This window comes from Pygoscelis adeliae, unplaced genomic scaffold (assembly GCF_000699105.1).
Source record: "Pygoscelis adeliae isolate BGI_AS28 unplaced genomic scaffold, ASM69910v1 Scaffold27, whole genome shotgun sequence".
Classification (NCBI taxonomy): Eukaryota; Metazoa; Chordata; class Aves; order Sphenisciformes; family Spheniscidae; genus Pygoscelis; species Pygoscelis adeliae.
The window spans coordinates 2069192-2090822 of record NW_008825410.1 but is presented as its reverse complement, the minus strand read 5'-3'; the positions used below and the strand labels follow the sequence as shown (position 1 = coordinate 2090822).

Here is a 21631-nt window from a genome sequence, read left to right as displayed (position 1 = left end):
CCAAGACACTACTGCCAGTTGTTGAGGAGCTGTTAAATGTTATACTCTTTCCTTTACCTTCCTGTTTGCATTATAGCAGTGATGTATCTACCTGGTCATCAAGTCCAACAACTTAAAAAAAGACTCCATCTTTCAAGAATGTAATCTAAGTCAAGGACGTTAGACATGTCCTAGTCTGTTAGACATGTCCTGTTGCTCTCCAGGTAGGCCCAAATTATAGATTGGGACTGTCTTTCCCACGATATCATAAGAAACTTTTTTTTTTTCCCCTTTCCTGTTCCCTCTCTGGGTTCCTGTAGGATCGGGGCTTTGTGCTGCCTGTTTCTGTGAAGCCTAGGTGGCAGGGATGAGACTGCCTGATGCATGTGCAAGATGATAGCTAGGGGCTGGGTGGAGGTTTTTGAGAGGAAATGCTGGAATCGGGGAAAGAAATTTTGAGCTTTGAGTTGGGAGGCTGTGTGTGGAGGTGGAGAGGTGAGACCAGCTGGGCCAGGAGCAAGGGAGTGAATAGTCTTCTCAAGTACTGAAAACTAGCTGGAGGTTGCAGAAAAGATGGAAAGACAGGTCTGAGCTGCATGGCAATGCTGGGGTACTACAGGCAATCTTAATTCTTCTGTGTTGCAACCTCTTGAATGATGGGCTAGAAGGAGGGCTGTACACGTCGTAATATTCCAGTGTAATATTTTATGTGAATTTTTATCTTTCATGTCAAATCACTAAATGGTGTGATTTGACAGTTTTCTTATCATGGGGGAAAGTTTGTATGTATCATCTGGCTAAGACAGCTTTCATGTCTTCACATAGGCTGTGAAGCAAACTGCGTGACACTGTGCCATCACAGACTGCAAGCATAACCACAACTGTATGCTCGCAGACTACATATAAAATACTACTTTCTCTTTTTTAAAATGGGAAAAAAATATATTTCCTCCAGAGGGAGAGAGAGGACCACATACAGGAGAAGTTCACCGTGCATTACAGTGCTTTTTTGGAATATGATCCAGTGCTGTGGGAATGAAGGTTTTAGAATTAAATAAAATAATTTGGAAGAAAGAAAGACACCTGATTATATGATTGACATTACTTCATGCATAAGCATACATTAGTATGAGAGGGGAAAAAAAGAAAAGAGCATGCTATATTATTTGCATAGTTCATGGAAGAAGTTTCAGTATTTTTCCTCAGAGTTGCAGACAGAATTTGCTGGGGCAGAAAGTTAAAAATCTTGCTTCTGAAATTTTTAAGTTCATGATTCTTGTCTACAAAGGTAGAATGTCTTAGAGAATCTTGTTGTAGAGGATAAGCAGTGCTCACTTCAGCATTCAACTTTATCTTTTGTATTTGAAATATCAGTATCTGTTACTCTCATCTTTTTTTGATTTTTATTGAGTGGGGTATCTTGCTTACATAAAAGCAATCAGAAGCTCTCCTAGTCTGCATTAGCATATAATATTTATATGTGCTTTATTAATTTCCTTTCAAAAGTTTAGAGCAATGGAGCTCTCCTGGAGTTTGCATAATGGATAATACGATAATGACTAAGGCAGAAGTTTCATTATGGTTAGAAAACTAGGATAGGCTTTTGGAAATATCTACAATACCTTTCACCTTCAGTTTCAGATGGCAGCAATGTGATTGGAACTGAAGAGAACAGTTTTGACCGCAGCTATGTAAAAAAGAAACTGGAACATGGGCTTTCACGAATATGGCAGGTACGTTTTTTGATTTTTCTTCCTAAATATATATGCCCCCCCATTAATTATAGTTATATTTATACTGATCTTCTTAAAGAAATCTCTCCAGGGTTTGTTTTTTTTAAAGGTATTTGATTGGAGCTAAATATGTCAAAACAAAACCATGGAAATATAATTTCTGTGACTCAGTTGCTACTTGGTCGCTGTGCTTACAAACTCAGTCAAGACACCAAAACATAGTAACGTGACTTTCAGCCTGATTCCACTTCTCCCAGCCTGTGTGCTGCCCCACAATCTATTTTCTTCTCATGTACTTTTCTCTGTCAGCACAGTCATACTGCTTTATGTTTCTGGTATAAGCATAGCTATGGAGAACCTGAAGTCTTGTGAACCTGCCTGGTCACAGCATTCCTGGTCTGACTGCTGGATCACTTTGATGTGCAGTGAGACCCCAAATGTATGATGAAAAACCTTTTATGTGGCTGAATTGTAATCCAGAGCCCTATTTCTGCAGTGACAGTAAATCATCTAGGATTGACCTTGTGTTACAGGGTGTTAAAGAAACTGATTATAATATTACTTTAGAAAGTCAGTGAGAAATCATTCATGTTACAGAAAATAGAGTTCTATTCTAAATCTAAAAAAGAAGTTATAAGTCCAAACAAACCAAAAAGTGCTAAGAACGAGGCATCTGAGCTTTCACCTTTGTGTCTTTAGTGTATTAAGCACACAACAACTTGTTTGTGTTTTGTAGGATGTTCAGCTGAAAGTGAAAACATATCTTCTGGGAACAGATCTGTCTAACTTCAAATATGACGACTTCATATTTGTACTTGATGTTATCAGCAGGTATACTGATGTGGTCATAAGACCACTTAATACATTTGCACAAACTTGAACTCTGATAAGCCAGCACAGTTAATTAAGGCTGATATTTACATTCTGATGCCAACTTTGTTCATATCTACTGATAGTTTGAAGAGCACTTCTTTATGTGGGAGTTTATGAGGATGTACTTGGGAGAGGTAGCATAAATTGCTTTGCTGCTCAAGTAGTGTGTAAGTGCGATATGATTTCAGTATTTTCCACCTTTAAGATTTCAGATGTGCAGATCTCACAATTTTGATGTTTCTAAAAGCTTTTAAAGGGACTCTCAGTCAAGAGCAGTAAAATACTGTGGTACTGCTAACCTGTACAGTATTATATCCTTCTGTTTTGGTAATAAAATGACGGATTCAGACTGTGAGCTGTACAGCTTGCCCTGCGTAAAGGTATCTCAAAAAGACATTTATTTTGCTTATGGCTCTTTGTCTCTATGTGTATGGAATATTTTGATAGGATTTGGAGGGAAATGAGACATGGACTTTTGTGGAATGAGTGAAGTGTTTGCAACTTAACATTGGTGCTCCACTTTTATGGAGGTACACTTATGCTCATGGTAATGATTGAGGCTTCTAATTCAGGTTGGAACAGCAGTATTAATAAATCAATAAATATTTCTAAAGTTTGTTTTATTGTTATAGGCTGATGCAAGTTGGAGAAGAATTTTGTGGCAGTAAGTCTGAAGTTTTGCAAGAATCTATCAGAAAACAAAGTGTTAACTATTTCAAAACATACCACAGGTGAGACTACTATATGTGCAGTGGATGAATCTAATGGCATTTATTTTTGTTGGGTTTAACTTTAAATGCTTTCCAAATGAATTCCACTGCATAATGTTCCTGCATTGAGGTTGACAGATAGTGGAATATGTTTTATGATGAGAATAGGGCCCTGAACCCTGGAGAAAGGGAGGAAGTGGAGAAGCCTTTGCTTCCGCTATGGTTGTGGAAAACTCTAGCTCTGCAGCAGGCAGGCCAGATAAAGGTGAAAAAATTTTATGTACAATTTCAGTAGTTTTTCAGGCTGCCTCTTAAGCTGTCTCCTGGGATCCTGAGGATGAATGCCTCTGAAATCCACACTTCCTAGCAAAATTGTGGCTTCTTTTTCTATGCCATTATATAAAAAGAGCTGATCATGTGTGGCTATGAAATGTTTTTTTTTTCAATATGCAATTTTGTCTTATATCAAATGAGATGTTTAGAACTGAGTCCATCCTTTTGAGTCATGTTTTCATAGTTTTTTCATTGGTAGTATCTAATTATGTTTCAGTCAACCCTACTATCATATCTGAGACCGGTCATATGTGCTGTCACGTGCAGGCAGACTCTGGCCTCAGATATGATATCTGGCTGTGACAGCTTCAAGACTTGTCTGTCTGTTTGTTTTAATTGTCTTGATTTCCCAAATGTTTTGGTTTGGATGATTGACAACTCTTTCATTCTAGTTATCTAGCATTTATCTTCTTTCTGGGTGTAAAAAACTAGGAAGATATGAGAAGAAATACAGCGTTCCTTGCTCTAAGAAACTCTTACTTTCCCAGTCTTGATCTGTTGTCCTCTGTTGTATGGGAGCTGTCATACAACTAATACATCCAAACACATTTGGTCTGAGACTTTCTGCCTAAAATCCGTAAAGTGTGAAAATTATGACAGGAGACCATGAGACTGTCTAAATTCAGAAGCTGAGAATGTGGTTTGGAATTTCTTCCAGCTTTCGTAGTTTGGAGCTAGGATTTCTTTCCAGATATTTGATGAAGACCTCAGTTCCAGTTGTCTGAAAAGCTTCAGCCTTAATCAGATGCACATTATGTCTTGTCAGGAGATGAGTTGATTAAGATGCCATGCCACCTATCTTTATTTCTTGAAAGCATTTCGAACCATGAACTCATTTGGAAACTGAGCTTGCAGCTCTAGGTTCAGAAGAGCTGTTTTGGTCTACCTAACCATCTTTTACTACACTGACTTACCACATAATACCTTATTTGGTTAAGTAAATATCGTTTTGACTGTTATGGTTTTGCTTATGTTTAAGGGACCTATTCAACAGCTTAGGGAATCAGACTAATTTTCTGAATTATCTTTGAGTGAAATAAAGGTTAAGGAACACTGGTGGAATATGTATAGAAATAATAATTTTTTGAAATAACTTGTGTTTTTAATTAAGGTAATGTTTCTTGTAATTCTTGTGAAAATAAAAGGAAATACTTATTGATATGACTCAAATTATGTGAACTTTTTAATACTTTTTATATGTTTTATGCTGTGTGGGTATTGTGAAGATTAATTGGCTGATGTTTTCATCCTCAGAGGGAAAAATATAAAAAACCTCTCTCCCAGCTATATTCCTGAGGTTGATTTATATAAAAGCTTTAAGCATCTTGCCTTTTCAGATCAAGCTAATGTGGCTTTCACTCCCCTTGTGTATTTAATTGGGGGGGGAAGAAAAAGCTAGTACTTTTAAGGATTCATTAGTACATAAAAGCTACATAGAACTGAAATGCTCAGAGTCCAGGAGTAATCAGTTCTTTGATTGTGTAGTTTGACATATGTGGCCTCCTGGGCGGTATGGTGTTTTAGAGAACTGCCAACACAGAGAAAGCATTCAAAGGAACTGGTCATGTCATTCAAAAAGCGTAGAAGAGCAATGTAATACTAGAGCCTACATGAAGCCTTTTTTGGGTAAAAGATTATTTTGAAAAATTAAACGGGCTTTTGGCAGAGAACATTAGTAAGGTGATTTTTGGAATGCAATTTACTTTTCGTTCTGATACAAGTTTGTGAAAAGGTGTGTCTGATCACTAAAGCTTTTCAGAGAATGAATGCACCAGACCTTCCACGTGTGCCACTTTCTAGACTTGTATGCTGGTGAAAATGAAGAGCATATGTTCAACTACTTTTTCAGTGCCTGGATTTCAGCTTTGAAATGATACAAAAGCTGGTGCTGTGTGGCTTTTAAATGTTTGCTTTTCTATGACTCTTTCTCATTAGTCTTCCTCTCAAAGAATTTTGATCTGTAATGCTGATTTTTACAGCATCCCTATCTGTTGTTTCTGTTGGCTTTACTGCGAGAAGATCTGCAGGCTATGGGTACTTAGTGCCTCGAAAATAGCACTTGAAGTCTGTTTGCATTTAACTGGTGAATTTAAATAGACGCAGCAAACTGTAGTCATAATTCAACACATTGCTCATCTCATTGAGGGAAGAAAATTTTAATTGTAGTGGTGATTATAGTTTGTTATTGAAATAGTGGTATTTCTAGAACATTTTACTGCCTAATTAGAAACTCAGTGCATAATTTACCAACTGCTACTTGTTAAGCAAAACAATATACCATGTATTAAGAAGAAAAGATGCAGCAATGTGACCTCAGTAAGCACTCATTGCTGTCTTTTCCTATATGAGTTCCTGCTTATGCAGCAAAAAGATGTTCTTTATTAAAGGTATTTCTGCTTATGGCTGAACAGAGGCTTTTCTAATGATTAAAAACATAACAGAAACAATGCAGAGATATAATGGCTTGATTATGTTTCCCTAATATGTTTTCTATATTAGTACCAAGGTAAAGTTAAGCTATGAAGAAAAATATAGTTTAGGAGATTAATAGCCATTTCGCTTTTTTCTTCTTTGAAAAGTTGAGATGTCTGTTGAACATCAGTTCTTTCCACTTCCCTTTGTTACCTGTTGGCTTCAGTGTGTTTGAAAGAAGCATCTGTCTTGTGTGGGCTCACAGAAGCTGTTGTACTGCTAATAGAGTGTTTGTATATATATATATTATATTGCTTTCTACAGTTTACATAGAGGAAAGAGGGTCCAGTATTACTGCATAATCGTAGATGTTCCTCTACACTTTCTAATGGTTTTGACAAAAAAATTTGTTTCCAAATTTTGGAAATTGACATTCTCTGTGAATTTCTCCAGAGGTGTCATAAAACATACACTGTGCTAGTAGCCACAGCTTTTAGGTGGTCTGTCAGTTGAAAGAATGAGTTGAATATCTGTTTTCCAGTGTGATTTTTTTATACAGTTTTTGAAGGTGTTTTTCACTGCATGAGTTAAGTAATTGTCTACTTCCTGATTTACTCTTGCTGCCAATTAAGAGTATTCATTTGTTGTATTTCAGAACCCGTCTTGAAGAATTAAGAATGTTTTTGGAGAATGAAACCTGGGAACTTTGTCCTGTTAAATCAAGCTTTAGTATTCTGCAGCTTCATGTACGTTCTATGAATAACACATGCAAATGTGTTAATACTTTAATAGCTAAGAGTCCAGGTGTTCTGAGAAGTAGTAAGATCCATGAACTACTGTGCAAATGTTTTTAATTGCTGCTAAACCCCCCTAAATTTCACTTTATGATATTGGAAACTTAAGTTTCAAATGCTTTTAAAACAGTAGTGTTCCTGTTTCAGGCAGGTAGAGGTTTACAGAAGATGCTAGAGTTGTAGGCATAATGTTAGCCTTTATTTTTCATGTTTTAATGTGCTGTTAATATGTCAGTTTTCCATTTCTAAATTGTTTATCTGAGAGTAAGATGCTAAAAGACGAGTGCCTAAAAGTAGTTATATGAGCGCTCATTAGCTTGTACCAATTTTTGGCATCTGTTTCTGGAAACATAGGTCGTACTGGCTCATTTGGAAAGGAAAAAAAAAAGTTAATTCTGCTGTGGTGAAGTCCAACTGAAAGCAAGTAATTGGTGTGCTCACGTGCTGTCCTAAAGTGATTTTTGTGAAGTTTAGCACATGGTGGGTGAATTTCACCTGTTTTGCCAAATGAAACGTGGATGCCTATGATTAAAGCTATCACTAAAGTGCAAAAATGGATATAACTAAGCAATCTCAAGCAAAAGATAATTTTGCAGCTTCTGTAGAGTTAACTGTAAAAGTAAGCAAGAGGCTACTGGGTCAGTAATAGCACGGAGGGAAAAGGAAGGAGGACCCTCAGTAGCATCCAGTAGCAAAAGCAATAATATTTTTAATAGAGAAATGGGATTATAAATCCATACATACTGCTTAGGGGACTGGAGGAGCAGAAAATGGCAGAAAGTAACTGATTCATTTAAACAAACAGAAATCTAACATTGCAGTCCTTTTAGCTGCACACATTTTGATCTTTAAACATTTAGATAAATGATAATGTACATTTTGCCATTTATGAAGATCAATAGCTAGAGTTTAATAGATAGAAATGATATGTCAACTGATACAAGTCAAGGTTTTTAGAAAAAAATGTCTAAAATCATACCTTATGTGCCCTACTTAGTCTATATATTTGCAAAAGTCTGTGCACTCACCCGGTCATCAGAAACTTCGTGTGCGATGGGTTTGAAAAGTAAGAAATTTTGAAAATAACTTTTTAAAAATATAATATTAAGAAAAAAATTTCAGCTTTAGGAAATTACTAGGTAACTTGTGTAAAGAAAACTACATTTTTGGGTAGAATTTAGGTCTTGTTTTATCTCCTAATTTATGTGAAATAAAAAACCCACTTAGTTTTCACCTAGTTTTAGACAGCAAATACTTTCAGAATGCAGGAGGTGTATTGCATATCATAGCCAAAAACTGCTAAAATTAGAAAGACGAGCAGTACAAGATCGCCAATTTCAAGGTTAACTTGAGCCAGCATGAAAAGCATGTTTAAATAAGCAGCAAGCTTTGGCTGAAAGTTTTCATATCAGGTTAATTGTCCACAAGTTTGTTGTTATGCTCTCTTATTATGACTCCAGTTCCATAAAAATACTGAAACTGTCTTGTTGGTGATTAAAATTGTACTTTATTTCTATTAATAGGAATTTAAGTTCATGGAGCAGTCACGTTCCCCATCTGTGTCACCTAGTAAGCAGCCCGCTTCAGCAATTTCAACAACAGTAACATTATTTGAGCAGTACTGTAACGGAGGAAACCCATTTGAAATTCAGGCCGACAGCAAGGATGATGAGACAGAAGACGTGTTAGCTTCCAATGGGGTATGGAGTGTTTCAGGGAAAAAAAAAAAGAAAAACAAATCTTGCTCTCAGTAAATGATGATTTATTTTGTGTATCAATGGTGGCAAAATGTCTTAGTACAAGGATCAGCTAACTGCAGCGCTGTGTAAAATCTCAAGCCACTTTACTCCTTTAATTAGGTAGGTTGCTTTGCTTTTAACAGTGCCAGAAAGCCAGGCATCCTGTTTAAAGTTCAGTTTGTTTTGCAGTGGATCAATATTTTTTCCCACTGAAGTCAAGTGCTCCTGAAGGGCTAGCAAGACTTGTGCCACCTAAATTAGTATTTTTCCGGGGGTTTAAGTTAACTTTGTTTGTGGAAATAATTTTGTCATTCTAGGACTGGCTTTCTGGCTTCTAAGGGAAGAATCATTGTGGGTTCCTCCTTCAGTTGTATTTGTTCACACCTACGTGATTTGCCATGGATTATTTGATGTTTGTTAGGCAGTTTTTAATTGTAATTTAAATGCTCAGGACACTTGCTTTACGGTGGGATCTACTATAAAACTGAACAATAACTTTGTGTATTTTTTTTTCCCCAGAATTCTGTCAAAATCTAGCAGTGGTCAAATATGTTTTAATGTAAAACTTTGTATCATTCTCTTAAATACCACATTAGCATATTTTTGTTAAGGCTTTTGCTCTTGTTTATCCCTTTGATGAATAATGTTTTCTTGGGCTTTTTTTTGTGATAAGGTTAGGTTTAGTTTTTTTGTTTAAGGTTAGTTAATCCAGCCATCACACTAACAGCTTTCTGGTTTTCAGCTTCGTCTTTCTTCCTTTCCCTGTGGAACTTCAGTTGCAAAGCAGCTTGATCTGTATCTCACACACCTGAGTGTGCTGCTGCCGTGTCTTTCATTCCATGGGCGATGCTGCAGTCTCTTTCCTACTGTGTCACTTGAAGAAAAAAATACAGCTGATTGGCATAAAATATTGTTGCATTGTGGAGGGCCAGTTTCCTGGTGGTAGTTCTTCCCCTGTCAAGTAATACAGCAGAATGTATGTCCTGCCTTTTCATATCAGTAAACTGAGAAGAGTTGCATGGTTATCACCGTAAGACTTATACGTAGACTCCAAATGAGCATATTAAGCAAAGATGAATGCACTGCAGGGCATGCTGAAACTGCAGAATTCCATGGTACTTTGTAGAAACTCAGTCTGAAACAAAGCTTTTGGGGAATCTGGGCAGCCATTTGGTAGGTATTTGCTAAAATGATCCTTAGTGACGTAAGGATTACTGATGATGCCAATAGTACTTTTGAGGTTTTCAAAATGAAAGCTCCCTCTACTGAAGAGTTCATTTCAGACTTTTGTATATGTTTGTGAGTAGTTTTGCTTTTTAAAAGATTTTTCTGAAGAAAAAGGACTAGAAAATTAACTTAACTTGGGATTTTGTTGTTTCCCTCCTTGCCCCCCAAGACAGCTTTCTTCTGAAGGTTTGGCTCTGTAACAAATGTATAGAGCCATCATGACCTGCACTGTGAGTACAGAAATATATCTCAAATATTGCAAGATTTTTTTTTGCCACGATTTGCACGTAGAATAATTAGGAAGGTATGAAATTATTTTCCAAAGATGATATTAACTGGAGCTACTGAGACTGGATAACATCTCAAGAACAAAAAAGAATAATGGTTGGAACGTGATTTCAATCTCCTTTGATTCCTTGCAGGTCACTGCTAGCAAATGAGCGCATACACTGTCCCCATAGTTTTGTGCAGTGACTTGTACGCAGAATACTTACACTTGTAGAAGGCTAGAATTGTCTTCATTTCTTTACTGTAGATATGTTGAGGAATTTTTCTTTCTATCTGCACACTTGTATGAGATAGGAAATCTTTGCACACAAGTTAGAACAGAGCTGCTTCATTCTTTCCAGTTTTAACATTTTACCGTTCAGAATCTGTTTCTCCTAGCTCAAGTAAAATTTAAATGATATCGACTTCCTCTGCACTAAGCTTTTGCTTCTATGATCATGAAGTCATTTTATGAAAAAATTAGGTAGCAAATGCTGATTAACAAGTTGGAGATACTGTTTTCTTGGCTTTTGCCAGCCTGAAGTGTCATACTGCTGCCAAGCAGGCTGCTATCACTAATACCCTCTTCTGTCTTCAGTTGTATTTTTTGTCTTCAGTTGTTTTTTCCCCCCCCCCCCTTTCTCCAATGATGAACCTCTTCGGAGAAGTAAGAGAGCTTAAAAGCAAAAAAAACCCCAACTTTAGCTTTCTGTACAAATAGAGTGTTTCAAGTACAAACTCTGCATCCAGTGATAGTTACACAGGAATCGTCGTATTATGTGAGACCAGTGGTGGTTTTCTTACAGCATCCCGCTTCTGGTAGTGGTTAGAACAGACACTGCGAGCCCATGAGAGGTAATCGGTCCTGCAAGTCTTACTGGGACACTTTGTAACCTGCATGAGTTATAAAACATAAATGTGATGTGTGGATGGTTTTCCTCTATTTGTCCCAGAATTCTCTTTAGAAAAAGGCAAAGGCGGCACCCCCACCCCAGAACCACATTCTTTATTGTAACGGAGTACTATCGTTATCCAGGAAGTTATCTGTTATCTTTGTTGCCTTATTACCACAAGGAGTCAATGAATTCAACCATCTAATCATCCTGGATACAAATGTCTTTTTATTCTGAATTTGTCTCTAGCCTTTGGAAAAAGTATCTGTATGTATATGTTACTGTTTTCGTACTGGTTGTTCACTGCTGTCCATTTTTTTAAGGTGCGTGAGGCTCAGTCCCAGCCAGAGCTGAAGCTACTTAAGACAGTAAGCATTAGTTCATTAGTAAAGGATTGCCTCATGCTTTACACGTAGGTGCTGCAAGCACCGTGGCGGAGGTGGGGTTCCAGCAAATCACTGCCAGGACGCTGTATGCCTTCTCTGGTGGGGCTGAGAGCGGCTGCCTCAGCGCTTCAGCAGTGACAGGCTGTGGTCTTGGTGAAACAGGCTAGAGGGAGTCGTGATCCCATGAATTACCAGGAGGCTGATGTGTTACACGTGTAGCAAAGTCCATGTTGTGGTTTCCCTGTCTTTAATTTTGAACAGCGTCCCATTTGGTAGGCTTGCACGTTGTCAGGGACTTTCAAGGCTGGCTGCACTGTCCTCTTTTTCAAAGCTGTGTGCCAATTTAGTGTTCTTTATTAGTGAAACCTTAATATATTTTAAATTGATAAAATCTGATTTTGTGCCTGGTGAAGAACTATAACGAATTTTGGCTTTCCTTTGACACCAGAGGGACAGAATGTTCTGTGTGGAAAAAGTGAAATACCAATGATACGATTTATTATGCATTTTTCTTGTGAAATATAGGTTGGATTTACAGTAATTCATATTATAAAATAGGGTTTTTTAACCTTAAATGTAGCGGTATTTGGAGAACTTAGGAATAGTGTGTAGAACTAACTTTTTTTTTTTAAAACTAAAATGTAAAGTTAAGTTTCAGTTTGTTCAATGTAACTTAAAATTTATTATGGAGGATGATGCTTTTGATTTTTCTTCCCTCCTTGTGGAAATCAGTTGTGAATATTTCCTTTGTTTGACATGTTTCTAGCAACACTGTATATAAACAGGTTTATTCCATATGATAACTTGAGTTTAATGCATTGGAAGATGGGAACTAACTGCTTTTAATATTGAAAGATGTTAAGTAAATCTGAAGAATCATACTGAGAGTGCAGATGAGGGTGTTCAACAATACTAAGAAGGCACTTATTTGGTTTTCATGAGTGTATTTGGCTGTTAACTCAGTCACTGGAATGATAAAATACTTCCCTGGCTCACAAAGATTTTGGAAAGGATTATGCACATTTACATAGAGAATTGAGGCACAGGATAGGTTAATTAACTTGTCAGTAGTTGCACAGGACATCTAACTTGGCTGGCATTAGAACCAAGGTTTCTTGTGACCCAAGTGACCCTCCAGGTGACCATTTTTTCCCTTTTCACATTTTTCATCTTCTCTCTCCATTACTGGCTGTTCCAAAGTTCTAACACATAGAAAGAACTCTCATTAAAAAAAAAAAAAAAAAAAAAAAAGTTACACCTATTTGGTTATCCTTTGCATAGAATCAGAAATAACTTGCTTAGGTAATGTGGGATGAAATTTCTACAAAGGTTTTATGTTTCAGTTTCTTGACTGACCAGTTAATGTGGAGGCACGTTTTAGCACTTAAAATTATTTCAGATGGAGGTCGCAAAATTTTGTTTCCGGAGAATGCAGACATGTTTCCAGATATTTCAATAAATGACATGACAAGGACATAAGCAATTGATTTACTTGTCGAATGATCTGTAGGATGTAAGAACTGTCAGGATTTCTTTTGAGAATTTTAAAGTCTTTTTAACTGCTTAATTGTTGCAGTTCTAGACAACTGAAAACGGGCCTCTGGATCCAGTCACCTCAGCTCTACATCTTGAGCTTCAGTGAGATGCTTTATGTCCCTTTTCTGTAGCTCCCTAAAATATCTTTTGCAATACAGTTAACTTACAGTTTTGTAACACACTTCAACTTTGATGAATCTTACCACTGTCCTGTGGGTTTATTTGGGCTGATTGCCTAAACACTTGTGAACTGATTATTGCTACAAGATATCTGAATTCCTTTTAGCACTTTAAAATTTTACTGCAGACTGTGCATATTCAGAATGGATTTATAAGGTCTCTTCAGGTTGAGGTCACTATTTAATAGTTGTGAGTTACTTACTGCATACTTTAAAATGTAATATTTTTATCTCATTAAATAACTTTTCCAGCTCATTAATAGCAATAGGTATACTTAAATAAAGTATACTTACTGAAGTATTTTTCCATGTAAAAAAAAAAATAATTCTCAAAATTCTCTTAATCTATGAGGTTAAGACAGTTAATATGTTAGCTGTCAGATTCATATATCAATATAAATTGTAGTTAACAATTTGTAGTCAATTTATTATTTTACTATCACTGGACTTTAATTGAATCGGCATGTCATTTATTATATATTAATGCATAGTAAGTGGTGGTAAGTATGTTCCAGCCAAGTTACTTAAACTATGACTCTCTTTGTCCTTAATCAAGCCTGAACTCAGCTCATTTTTGCAGTAAACTGAGCTGCTTTCATTATAGCTTTCCTTTGTCTGAAATGTTCATGAGGCAGAAAAAAGAATGTAGTATGAGGCACAGACTAAAAAGAAATGTTCTGATCATTAGTATTCACAGGCAAAATTTCTATCATCTGAGCTGTTTTTGCTTTGAATTTGTTTGTACTGTGGGCTTCCTGCTTTTATAATGTACTGCTTTCATAGTGCTAGGCTTTCAAAACCTCCATAGCGTGGGGCTGAGGCCAGGAATTGCCATGCATGACTGAAAAAATGTATTTCTTAGTGCGTTTTGGACGATTGAGAGACTGACATTACCTTAGTGTATCTTTCTTGGTTTTCCCCTCTGGAGAGCGGTTGTATCCTTTAAAACCCTGCCATTTCTTAAGGATCCTGGAACCAGACTGTCTTTGTCATACATGTCATTATTGACTTCGTGGATAAAATGGCTTCAGAGCAGTGTATGCATTAAGGAAAAGTTAATAGGAAAAGTATTGCCTCTCTTCAAGTGCAAGTGCATTCTGGAGCCTGATGGATGTGCTTAATGCTGTGATAGTTGTGTAGGTATTCAGGAAAAAGGGTTATATCACAGAGCATCGAGTATTTGTTTTCCTTTAATCTTTTCTGGGTTAAGAAATTCACCTTGTGAAAAAAAAAATTCATTATTTATGAACTGTCTAAAGCACCTACACTACAGAGCAACCTAGAACACTTGAAAAAGAAATTGACGTTAAATACTGCTTTTAATTGGAGTGAAAAAAGATTGCAAATTTCAGGTGTTTTTTAAAAAAAATAAAATCCCAATTGTACACTTTTAATATGTATGTGTGGCTTCATAATTATAAAAAGCATTTATTATCTGTGTTTGTGAATAGTATTTCTCCACATAACTCATACTCTAGCAGTAATAATACATGTCTACCATAGAAATCCTATATTGTATTATATATGCTGTAGCCTGTGTTGCTCATTTTTTCCAGACATCACTTGTTAGGCTCAAACCTTCCATCCTTGAATTGAAAATAATTCTCTTGCGATCTTTGAAATGCAATTCAGCAGTTGAACACAGTGAAACTGTTTCAGAAAAATTAAAAATGCAGGTGCGTGTTTGGCGGCAGTAGTTTTCTGTAACTACTTAAGCTTCTTATTTTTCAAAAGATGCAGTTAACATCGAATGTTGTTCTTCAGTATAAGAAGGCACATCTCAAGGCAGGTATACATGGTTAACTTATCTATGCATTCACATTTTTCATATGGTAATTCTGGAATAATTTGTGGCATTTGTGACAAATGAAGCAAATGGTTCATGAGGCTTTCTTCCATCAAAGGGGAATTGTTTCACTGATAATTAGATAAATATTTCAAATATCAGGATCTTGTGCCTTTAATTAGCTAAAGGATGCTGTATGTTTCAAAACAAAACCAAGAACCAGCACACACAAATAAATCCAATCATGCCCCAAACACCTAATGAAGTTTTCTGAGAAAGCAAGGGAAAAAAAGAAAATATTTTAAATCTAGCCCCCACTGATTTATTCCCCTGATACAGTTGAGTTGTATCATTAGAGTGTTTCTTAGAATAATACAGTGCACGGTGTTTTGGGGTTTTGTTGTGGTTTTTATTTTCCTCTATGAGGAAAGGTATATCAATTTGGGTTGCAGAATCCTGTTCCTTGCTTGCTCCGCAGTTTTTGTTTGTTCCATGTACAGTGGAAAGTTTATATGTATAGAACATATACAAAGTTACTCTTCTTGCTGTTGATGTAGATAGAACAGCATACAGTTGAAGAAAATAAGTGCAGAAACATTACTGAGAAAAAAATTACATGGTAATAGTAGCCATGAGAAATACTTACATTTTTGTAGTAGCATTTGACTTCTTATTGTTTTCTTGAAATGTTTGTGCTTAGTCAAAATCGCATTGGTCTCTAAGAGGTTAAGTGGTTGAAAGACTCTAGTAGAAATGTCTTTTGGAGTGTACTAAAATCAATTTTACAAACAACTGGAAGTTGGTTTTTGGTATGTTTTTTTTTTTTTTAATAAATGTGTACAATACAAGTAAGTATTTTTGTGAAGCAATAGTTTAGTCCTTCTTGCATTAATAAGGATTGTGTGGTGCCAGGTTTTTTTGGTTTATTGCCATCGTATGGATACATTTTGAGGTTTTGTTACTGTTTTTTCAGGTTGTAAAGCAAATAATAAAAGCTCAGATACATGGGTACTTGACACAGCAACAAGAAAGCAAAAAAAATTATCAGTAGCTGGGAGAAATAGGATGATACAAATATTTACTCTTAATCAAATCTGAGAATAGAATTTTGTTTAGAAATGCACTTAGAAATGGCTTTGAATAATTTGCCTGCTGCATTTTTAATGAACATTGTCATCAGCCTTTGAACCAGCAAAGGGATCTGTATCCTGATCAAGGTAAAAGCCAAGAAGTGACCAAAATGCTACGTTAAATGAGTGATAATATTATAAGGAAAATAATGGCAGTTGTTTTTGGTTTTTTTTTTTTTGTTTTTAAAAACAGTACGAATCGGATGAACAAGAAAAAAGTGCATATCAAGAGTATGATAGTGACAGTGATGTTCCTGAAGAGTTGAAAAGAGATTATGTGGACGAGCAGACAGGAGATGCCCCTGTGAAAAGGTAAGTAGACTGTGAGAGTCCTTGGTCTCATTTACATGCTTTTCATCTCAGTACTCTAATTAGTTCATTTTCTGTTTCATCTATACGACAATGGAATAATAATCAAGTAATCTTTATGCTACCTGCACAGTTAGAAAGGCTCAGCACTTAGATCTCCGGAAGGGGAAGGGGGAGGAACATTAAACTGCTCATCATTATCGCAGAAAGAAACTTTGGAAAGCAAGATTTTGAAGGAGGATAAAGGCCTTCTGAAGCAGGTAGTGGAAAACTGATTAGCAAGCGTTAGATGTTAACTGAAGGTTCTTCTACAACTGCTGTTGTGCATACGTATATTTTTTGTTGTGTCAAAAGCAGTTGTTTGCAGACAAATTGCTTGAGGCTTGGGCTTCTGCTTTTGCAGAACAAAAGTAAACTTTTACAGATTAAAAACAAAATATTCTTCTGTAGCTTGAGGGCAGTCATTTGGAATTTTAAATTCTCTTTTTCTTTAAGAATATATACACACATACCCCCTATATATACATGATTATACATATTATATTTTGATGAATATATATATATTTTATATATATATGAACAATATTTTATTTTTATATATTCATCTAAACAATAGCCAACTCTGTAGCCTTTAAAAAGGATCTGAAATACGAATTTCTGTCTAGGACACTGTACTACTTAGATGTCCATTCAGACTTTGTGAAGCAGGCTAACGTTATTTGTATTTAGAAGATTGCAGGAGAACTAGAAAGCCATGACTTGGGTCAAAGCAGAGGAATGTTTTTCTACAAAATAACTCTTCAGGATAAAATATTGTTAGCATAATTTCATAGGATACATCACATACACTACTGCATTTCAAAGAAGTGATGGGAGATATGGATAAAAATTAGTCAATTGGAACAAACCACAGTCACTGTCCATAGCTTTGTGCTGTGGAATTGAAGCATTCTGAATTTTTGGAAGAATATCGTTCTGAGGTATGGCAGCTGGCAGGTTTCTCTTATAGAATCACAAAATACCTCGAGTTGGAAGGGGTCCATAAGGATCATCGAGTCCAACTCCCTGCTTCTCGTAGGACTGCAATTTATGAAAAATTTAATGTCCCTTCAGTTTCATCTTCCTCAAAATTGTTTCCACTTCCAGATAGTTGTTTTCAGCTGTAGCTTACTAGTCTGCCCTGTTTTGTTGTGACTTACGTTGTTTTCATTTTCTTTACTTCATAAACTATGAACTTGAGTCAGAGTGGTTAAAATGATTGCTGAGGCCAGACAGAAGCCTGCAGAACTCAAGCCTTGGACTACAACTGAGAAACTCCTTTCTCTAGCACAATTTTATGTAAATTACGCCAGGCTTCTCTCTTTAAATGTTAGAATCCTAACGCAGTTATGCTTTGGCATAAATAAAATACTGTGCTAGAAGACATACTGTCACGTGAAAGAATCATAGAATGGGGGAGGAAGGATTTCTTGTCTGCTAAATTTTACTTGTATGTCCTTGAATATACTAGGCAGTCACATTTGGTGTGTTTTGTTTTGTTTTCTTTAAAGTGTTTCTCGAGAAACTCTGAGGAGCAGAAAAAGATCAGATTATAATCTCAATAAAGTGAATGCACCTATCCTAACAAACACTACACTGAATGTAATAAGGCTTGTTGGTACGTAGAACAATGGTAGTTTTTTTATATGTGTTTTATATTTTAATGCAACCCTATGGATTACAGCAAATATGTTAAATGAATTTTAAGGCCTTTAAAAATATACCTAGTTGGGCTCTATTTCCACTCTTTGAAAATGTTAATAAAATAGAAATAAAGCACTAAACCAAAATATTTTTTAATTAAATATAACCAAATTTGTCTTATCTTGTGAGTTATTTTTACTTTGAAAATTAACCTGCATACATATATTGATTTTAAACAATAATGGTGGATTATTTGTCTAAAATATTGAATGTGTAAAAAGAGTGGAGATAGAAAGGAAATAGGTAAATGTTTTATGTTGCTAATGTGTCTTGGTGGGTTAATGCTTCATTTTAAAGTAGTATAGTTAGAAAAGTAAGAACTTAAAGATTGGGGTTTTTTTGCCCTTTCATGACTCAAATTCTCACACCCAGAATAACTATTTTTACTACATGGTAGGCAACTAGAAGAAAAGTGCCCTCTCATACTGGTAATTTCAGTAACTGGAATGCATCCTAGTAATCCCTGGGGAGTTTAGGGAATCTCTATCCTCGGAGGTGATCAAGATGCGACTGGACAAGCCCCATGAGCAACCTCATCTCCTTTGACCTGCTCTGAGCAGGAGGTTGCACTAGATGATTTCTGGAGTTCCTTTCTAGCCAAAAGTTTTCTATGAAAACACTCCCCTCCAGTTCTAGGTGTAATAGGATTGATTTTTTGTGATTGTGACTTCCATTTGATTATCTAGATAATTGTACGATAGCAATTTCCTGCTAATGACTTTCATTTTATTTATAGATAATGGGAAGTAAGTACCTAAATTTATCTGGTTAGGCAAAAGAGAGAGGAATTCTGTACGTGTTATATTAATGAAGTTTGTCTTCAATGTTTATGTGCTTGGAAATGATTGTGGTACTTCAGAGTAAGCTGTTTTTAAAAGAGACTACTCCGACACCTGGTTAGTACCTTTTGCTGTCTTAGAGGGCAGCATATAAATCAGAAATTAATTTTCTAAACCTTTTTTGCAGTTTTTTTTCCTCTTGGAGCATCTACAATATAGACCTGAAATAAGAACTGAGATTATTCTATCATAACTTTTCTGGTATTGATCTGTGAGTTAGGTTAGAGAATTTTGTTTGCTACCTTCTAGAATAAGGTTTTGCTCTAAGAAAAGTTAGGATTGAATCTGGAAGTCACACATGGCACTTTCATGCAATCCACTCAGTCTTCCTCCAGCCTCTGCCACTGCCCCCCTGCCCTAACACAGTGGAAGAGTAGGTGGAGCTGTAGTTCTAGTTTTCCAATTTTACACAGGGAGTCTTTATATTTGTGGATTCTGGCCATAACCCCAAACTTAAACATTATTTGCAAAGCTCATATATATGCTTTTTCCCCTTTCTGGAACTACATTTAATTTGCAATATTTCTGCTATTGGGGGTGCTTTATATTGTTTCTGTAATGACTGGTAATAGCATTATTTGGAACATGGAATTGAAAAGGGACCTCCTGCAGCCCCTGCTACAGGAAGACATGCCATTTAGTACTGCCTGTACACATGCTTGTTTTGAGCTCCAGCTTAAAAATACTTCTGTTTTGTTCCCACCACTCTATCTAATAGGAATTCTATTCCAGAAGCCTTATCAACTTCATGGTTAAAAAAAAAAAAAATCCACCTATTTTCTGCCCACTTGATCTTATGCCAAAATAAACTTTTAGGTTTAACAGATCGTCTTGTTCTTTGATGCATACTGCCCTGCTGTTTTTGCAGAAAGCAATCCTATTTCTTCTCAGTCTTTGATTTGCTAAACTAAATGTGCCAAGCTTTTTAATATCCTCTGTATTTATCCACCAGAAGCTTAAGTCCCCTACTTCCTTACCAGTTCTTTTTCTGCTCTTGTTATAGACTTATCAAAATCACGTGCAATACTTTGGATGAGATCTCACTGCATTGTGTCACTGTTGTATCGCAGCATCCTGGTCACAAGTTGCCTCCCTTTTGCACTTTGGATTTCTCACAGCTTCCTTGTACTAGCAGTTCAGTTCATCTGTAATGAATGAGCTTGTACAGCCAGCAGGTCCTTCACTTTCCCATTTTTTTCCAAGGGATGAGCTGCTAGTTTATAGTAGAAAGATGCATGTTTTTAATGAATTGGTCCCCAAATGTATGGCTTTACATTTTGTACTACTGAAGTTCATCCAAATTTTATTACAGCAGTCATCGAGGTCCTCCAGTTCCTCCTGTACATTATGTCAATCCTTTTCTGTTTTGATGGTGCCTCCTTACTTTTTTCCATTATCACACTCTTATTTTTGTGCCAGAGTCATTAATGAAAATACTAAAGAAGAGGCCAGCTGCTGGGAACTCCACTAGTAGCTTTTCCAGATATCTCCCTTTTCAACACATTCCATTCTGTCTTCTCTTTTATTAAACCCTTACTCATTTAAAAAACTCTAGCTTCACTTGTTTACTGTGCAATATTGATAAATTAATACTTTGACTAAATCTTAATTTTGCCTCCGTCTTTCTGCTTCTGTCACTTCCATACTTTCTTCAAAACTGATCTGAAGTTCTGCATCCTACAAATTAAAGCAGTGGATCAATAGTTGCTTGGATGACTATTTTCTCTCTTCTTGAATATGTTTTTATTTGCTGTTTTTCAATCGTAGCAGTACAACCCATGCCTTGAGTGCTTATTGCACATACGGGTTATTACACTGATTACCAGACTGGTGATTTCACAACCATTTTTTATTGTGTCCCGATTCCTTCGCTCTTGTAGCTTGACTGTTTTCAGGTCTTTTCCAGCTCATTCTCAGTGTGGCTGAAAGTGGCCAGTTCAGTTCTATTAGTCACCCAGTTCCCCTTCTCATTTTTCTCACTGTCAGTATCGTTGTCCCCAGCGAAAACCAAGGGAAACTATTCATTCTTGCTTTTGGGCTGTCTTGTTTGTCTACACTTTCTGTCCTGTCATGTCTCCCTGGTTTGGTTTGCTTTTGTTAGTCTTCTGTAATTGGAAAACTCCTGATTTTTTTACCATCTTTGGAAAATTTAGTTTTGGAAAGACTTTTGGTACTTCTACCTCTTAATGTAACTTCCTGAGTGAATAGGTCTGTTTTTCCCCTTTGTCCTTGTCCTAGTCATTCTTTCCTTCTAGTTTCTTTACAGTTTCTCATGTTTCTAATATGCAATGACCCCACCTCACTTCCACCTTAATTTGTATCTTTTTTGAAGAATACCTACCATTTGATATCATAAATCAAACAGGGTGTTTTTTGCACCGTGTTTCTGTTAAATGTAAACTGCATATTACACCTCTGGCACGGAAGTTGAAAATGCCTTCATCTTTTGTCATAACTTTTGGCCTTAGCATACAAATATTTCATTCATTTCTACCAGACAGCATTCCCAGGGGCATCAGACACATTTCTTTAACTAAGGGTTAATGGCTACAGAAACAAGAAACAATGAAGATGCCACCATTTAGTCAGACTAACCGATTTGTTAGTTTTTCTTCCCTTCTTGTCTCTCCTCTTGTCTCTTCAATCATCCCTATAAAACGTGAAGATAAGCACGTTGCTGCTGGGCAGATTTGGCTGGGCATGATGCTAGGTTGTAGGAGATCCGGGTTTGATCCAGTCCCCTGGATTATCCTCCTGCAGGCA

The 21631-nt window shown here is 36.3% G+C and overlaps 1 protein-coding gene across 1 annotated transcript in view; it reads left to right on the top strand.

The window, feature by feature from the left end:
* CCDC132 (coiled-coil domain containing 132) overlaps nt 1-21631 on the top strand; it is a 95135-nt gene that overhangs the window by 43360 nt on the left and 30144 nt on the right. Inside the window, exons 14-20 of the mRNA XM_009330581.1 lie at nt 1615-1712; nt 2449-2543; nt 3218-3316; nt 6696-6786; nt 8358-8534; nt 16171-16289; nt 17837-17943. Of these exons, the coding sequence (XP_009328856.1) occupies nt 1615-1712; nt 2449-2543; nt 3218-3316; nt 6696-6786; nt 8358-8534; nt 16171-16289; nt 17837-17943 (786 nt within the window). The remainder of the gene's footprint in view (nt 1-1614; nt 1713-2448; nt 2544-3217; nt 3317-6695; nt 6787-8357; nt 8535-16170; nt 16290-17836; nt 17944-21631) is intronic.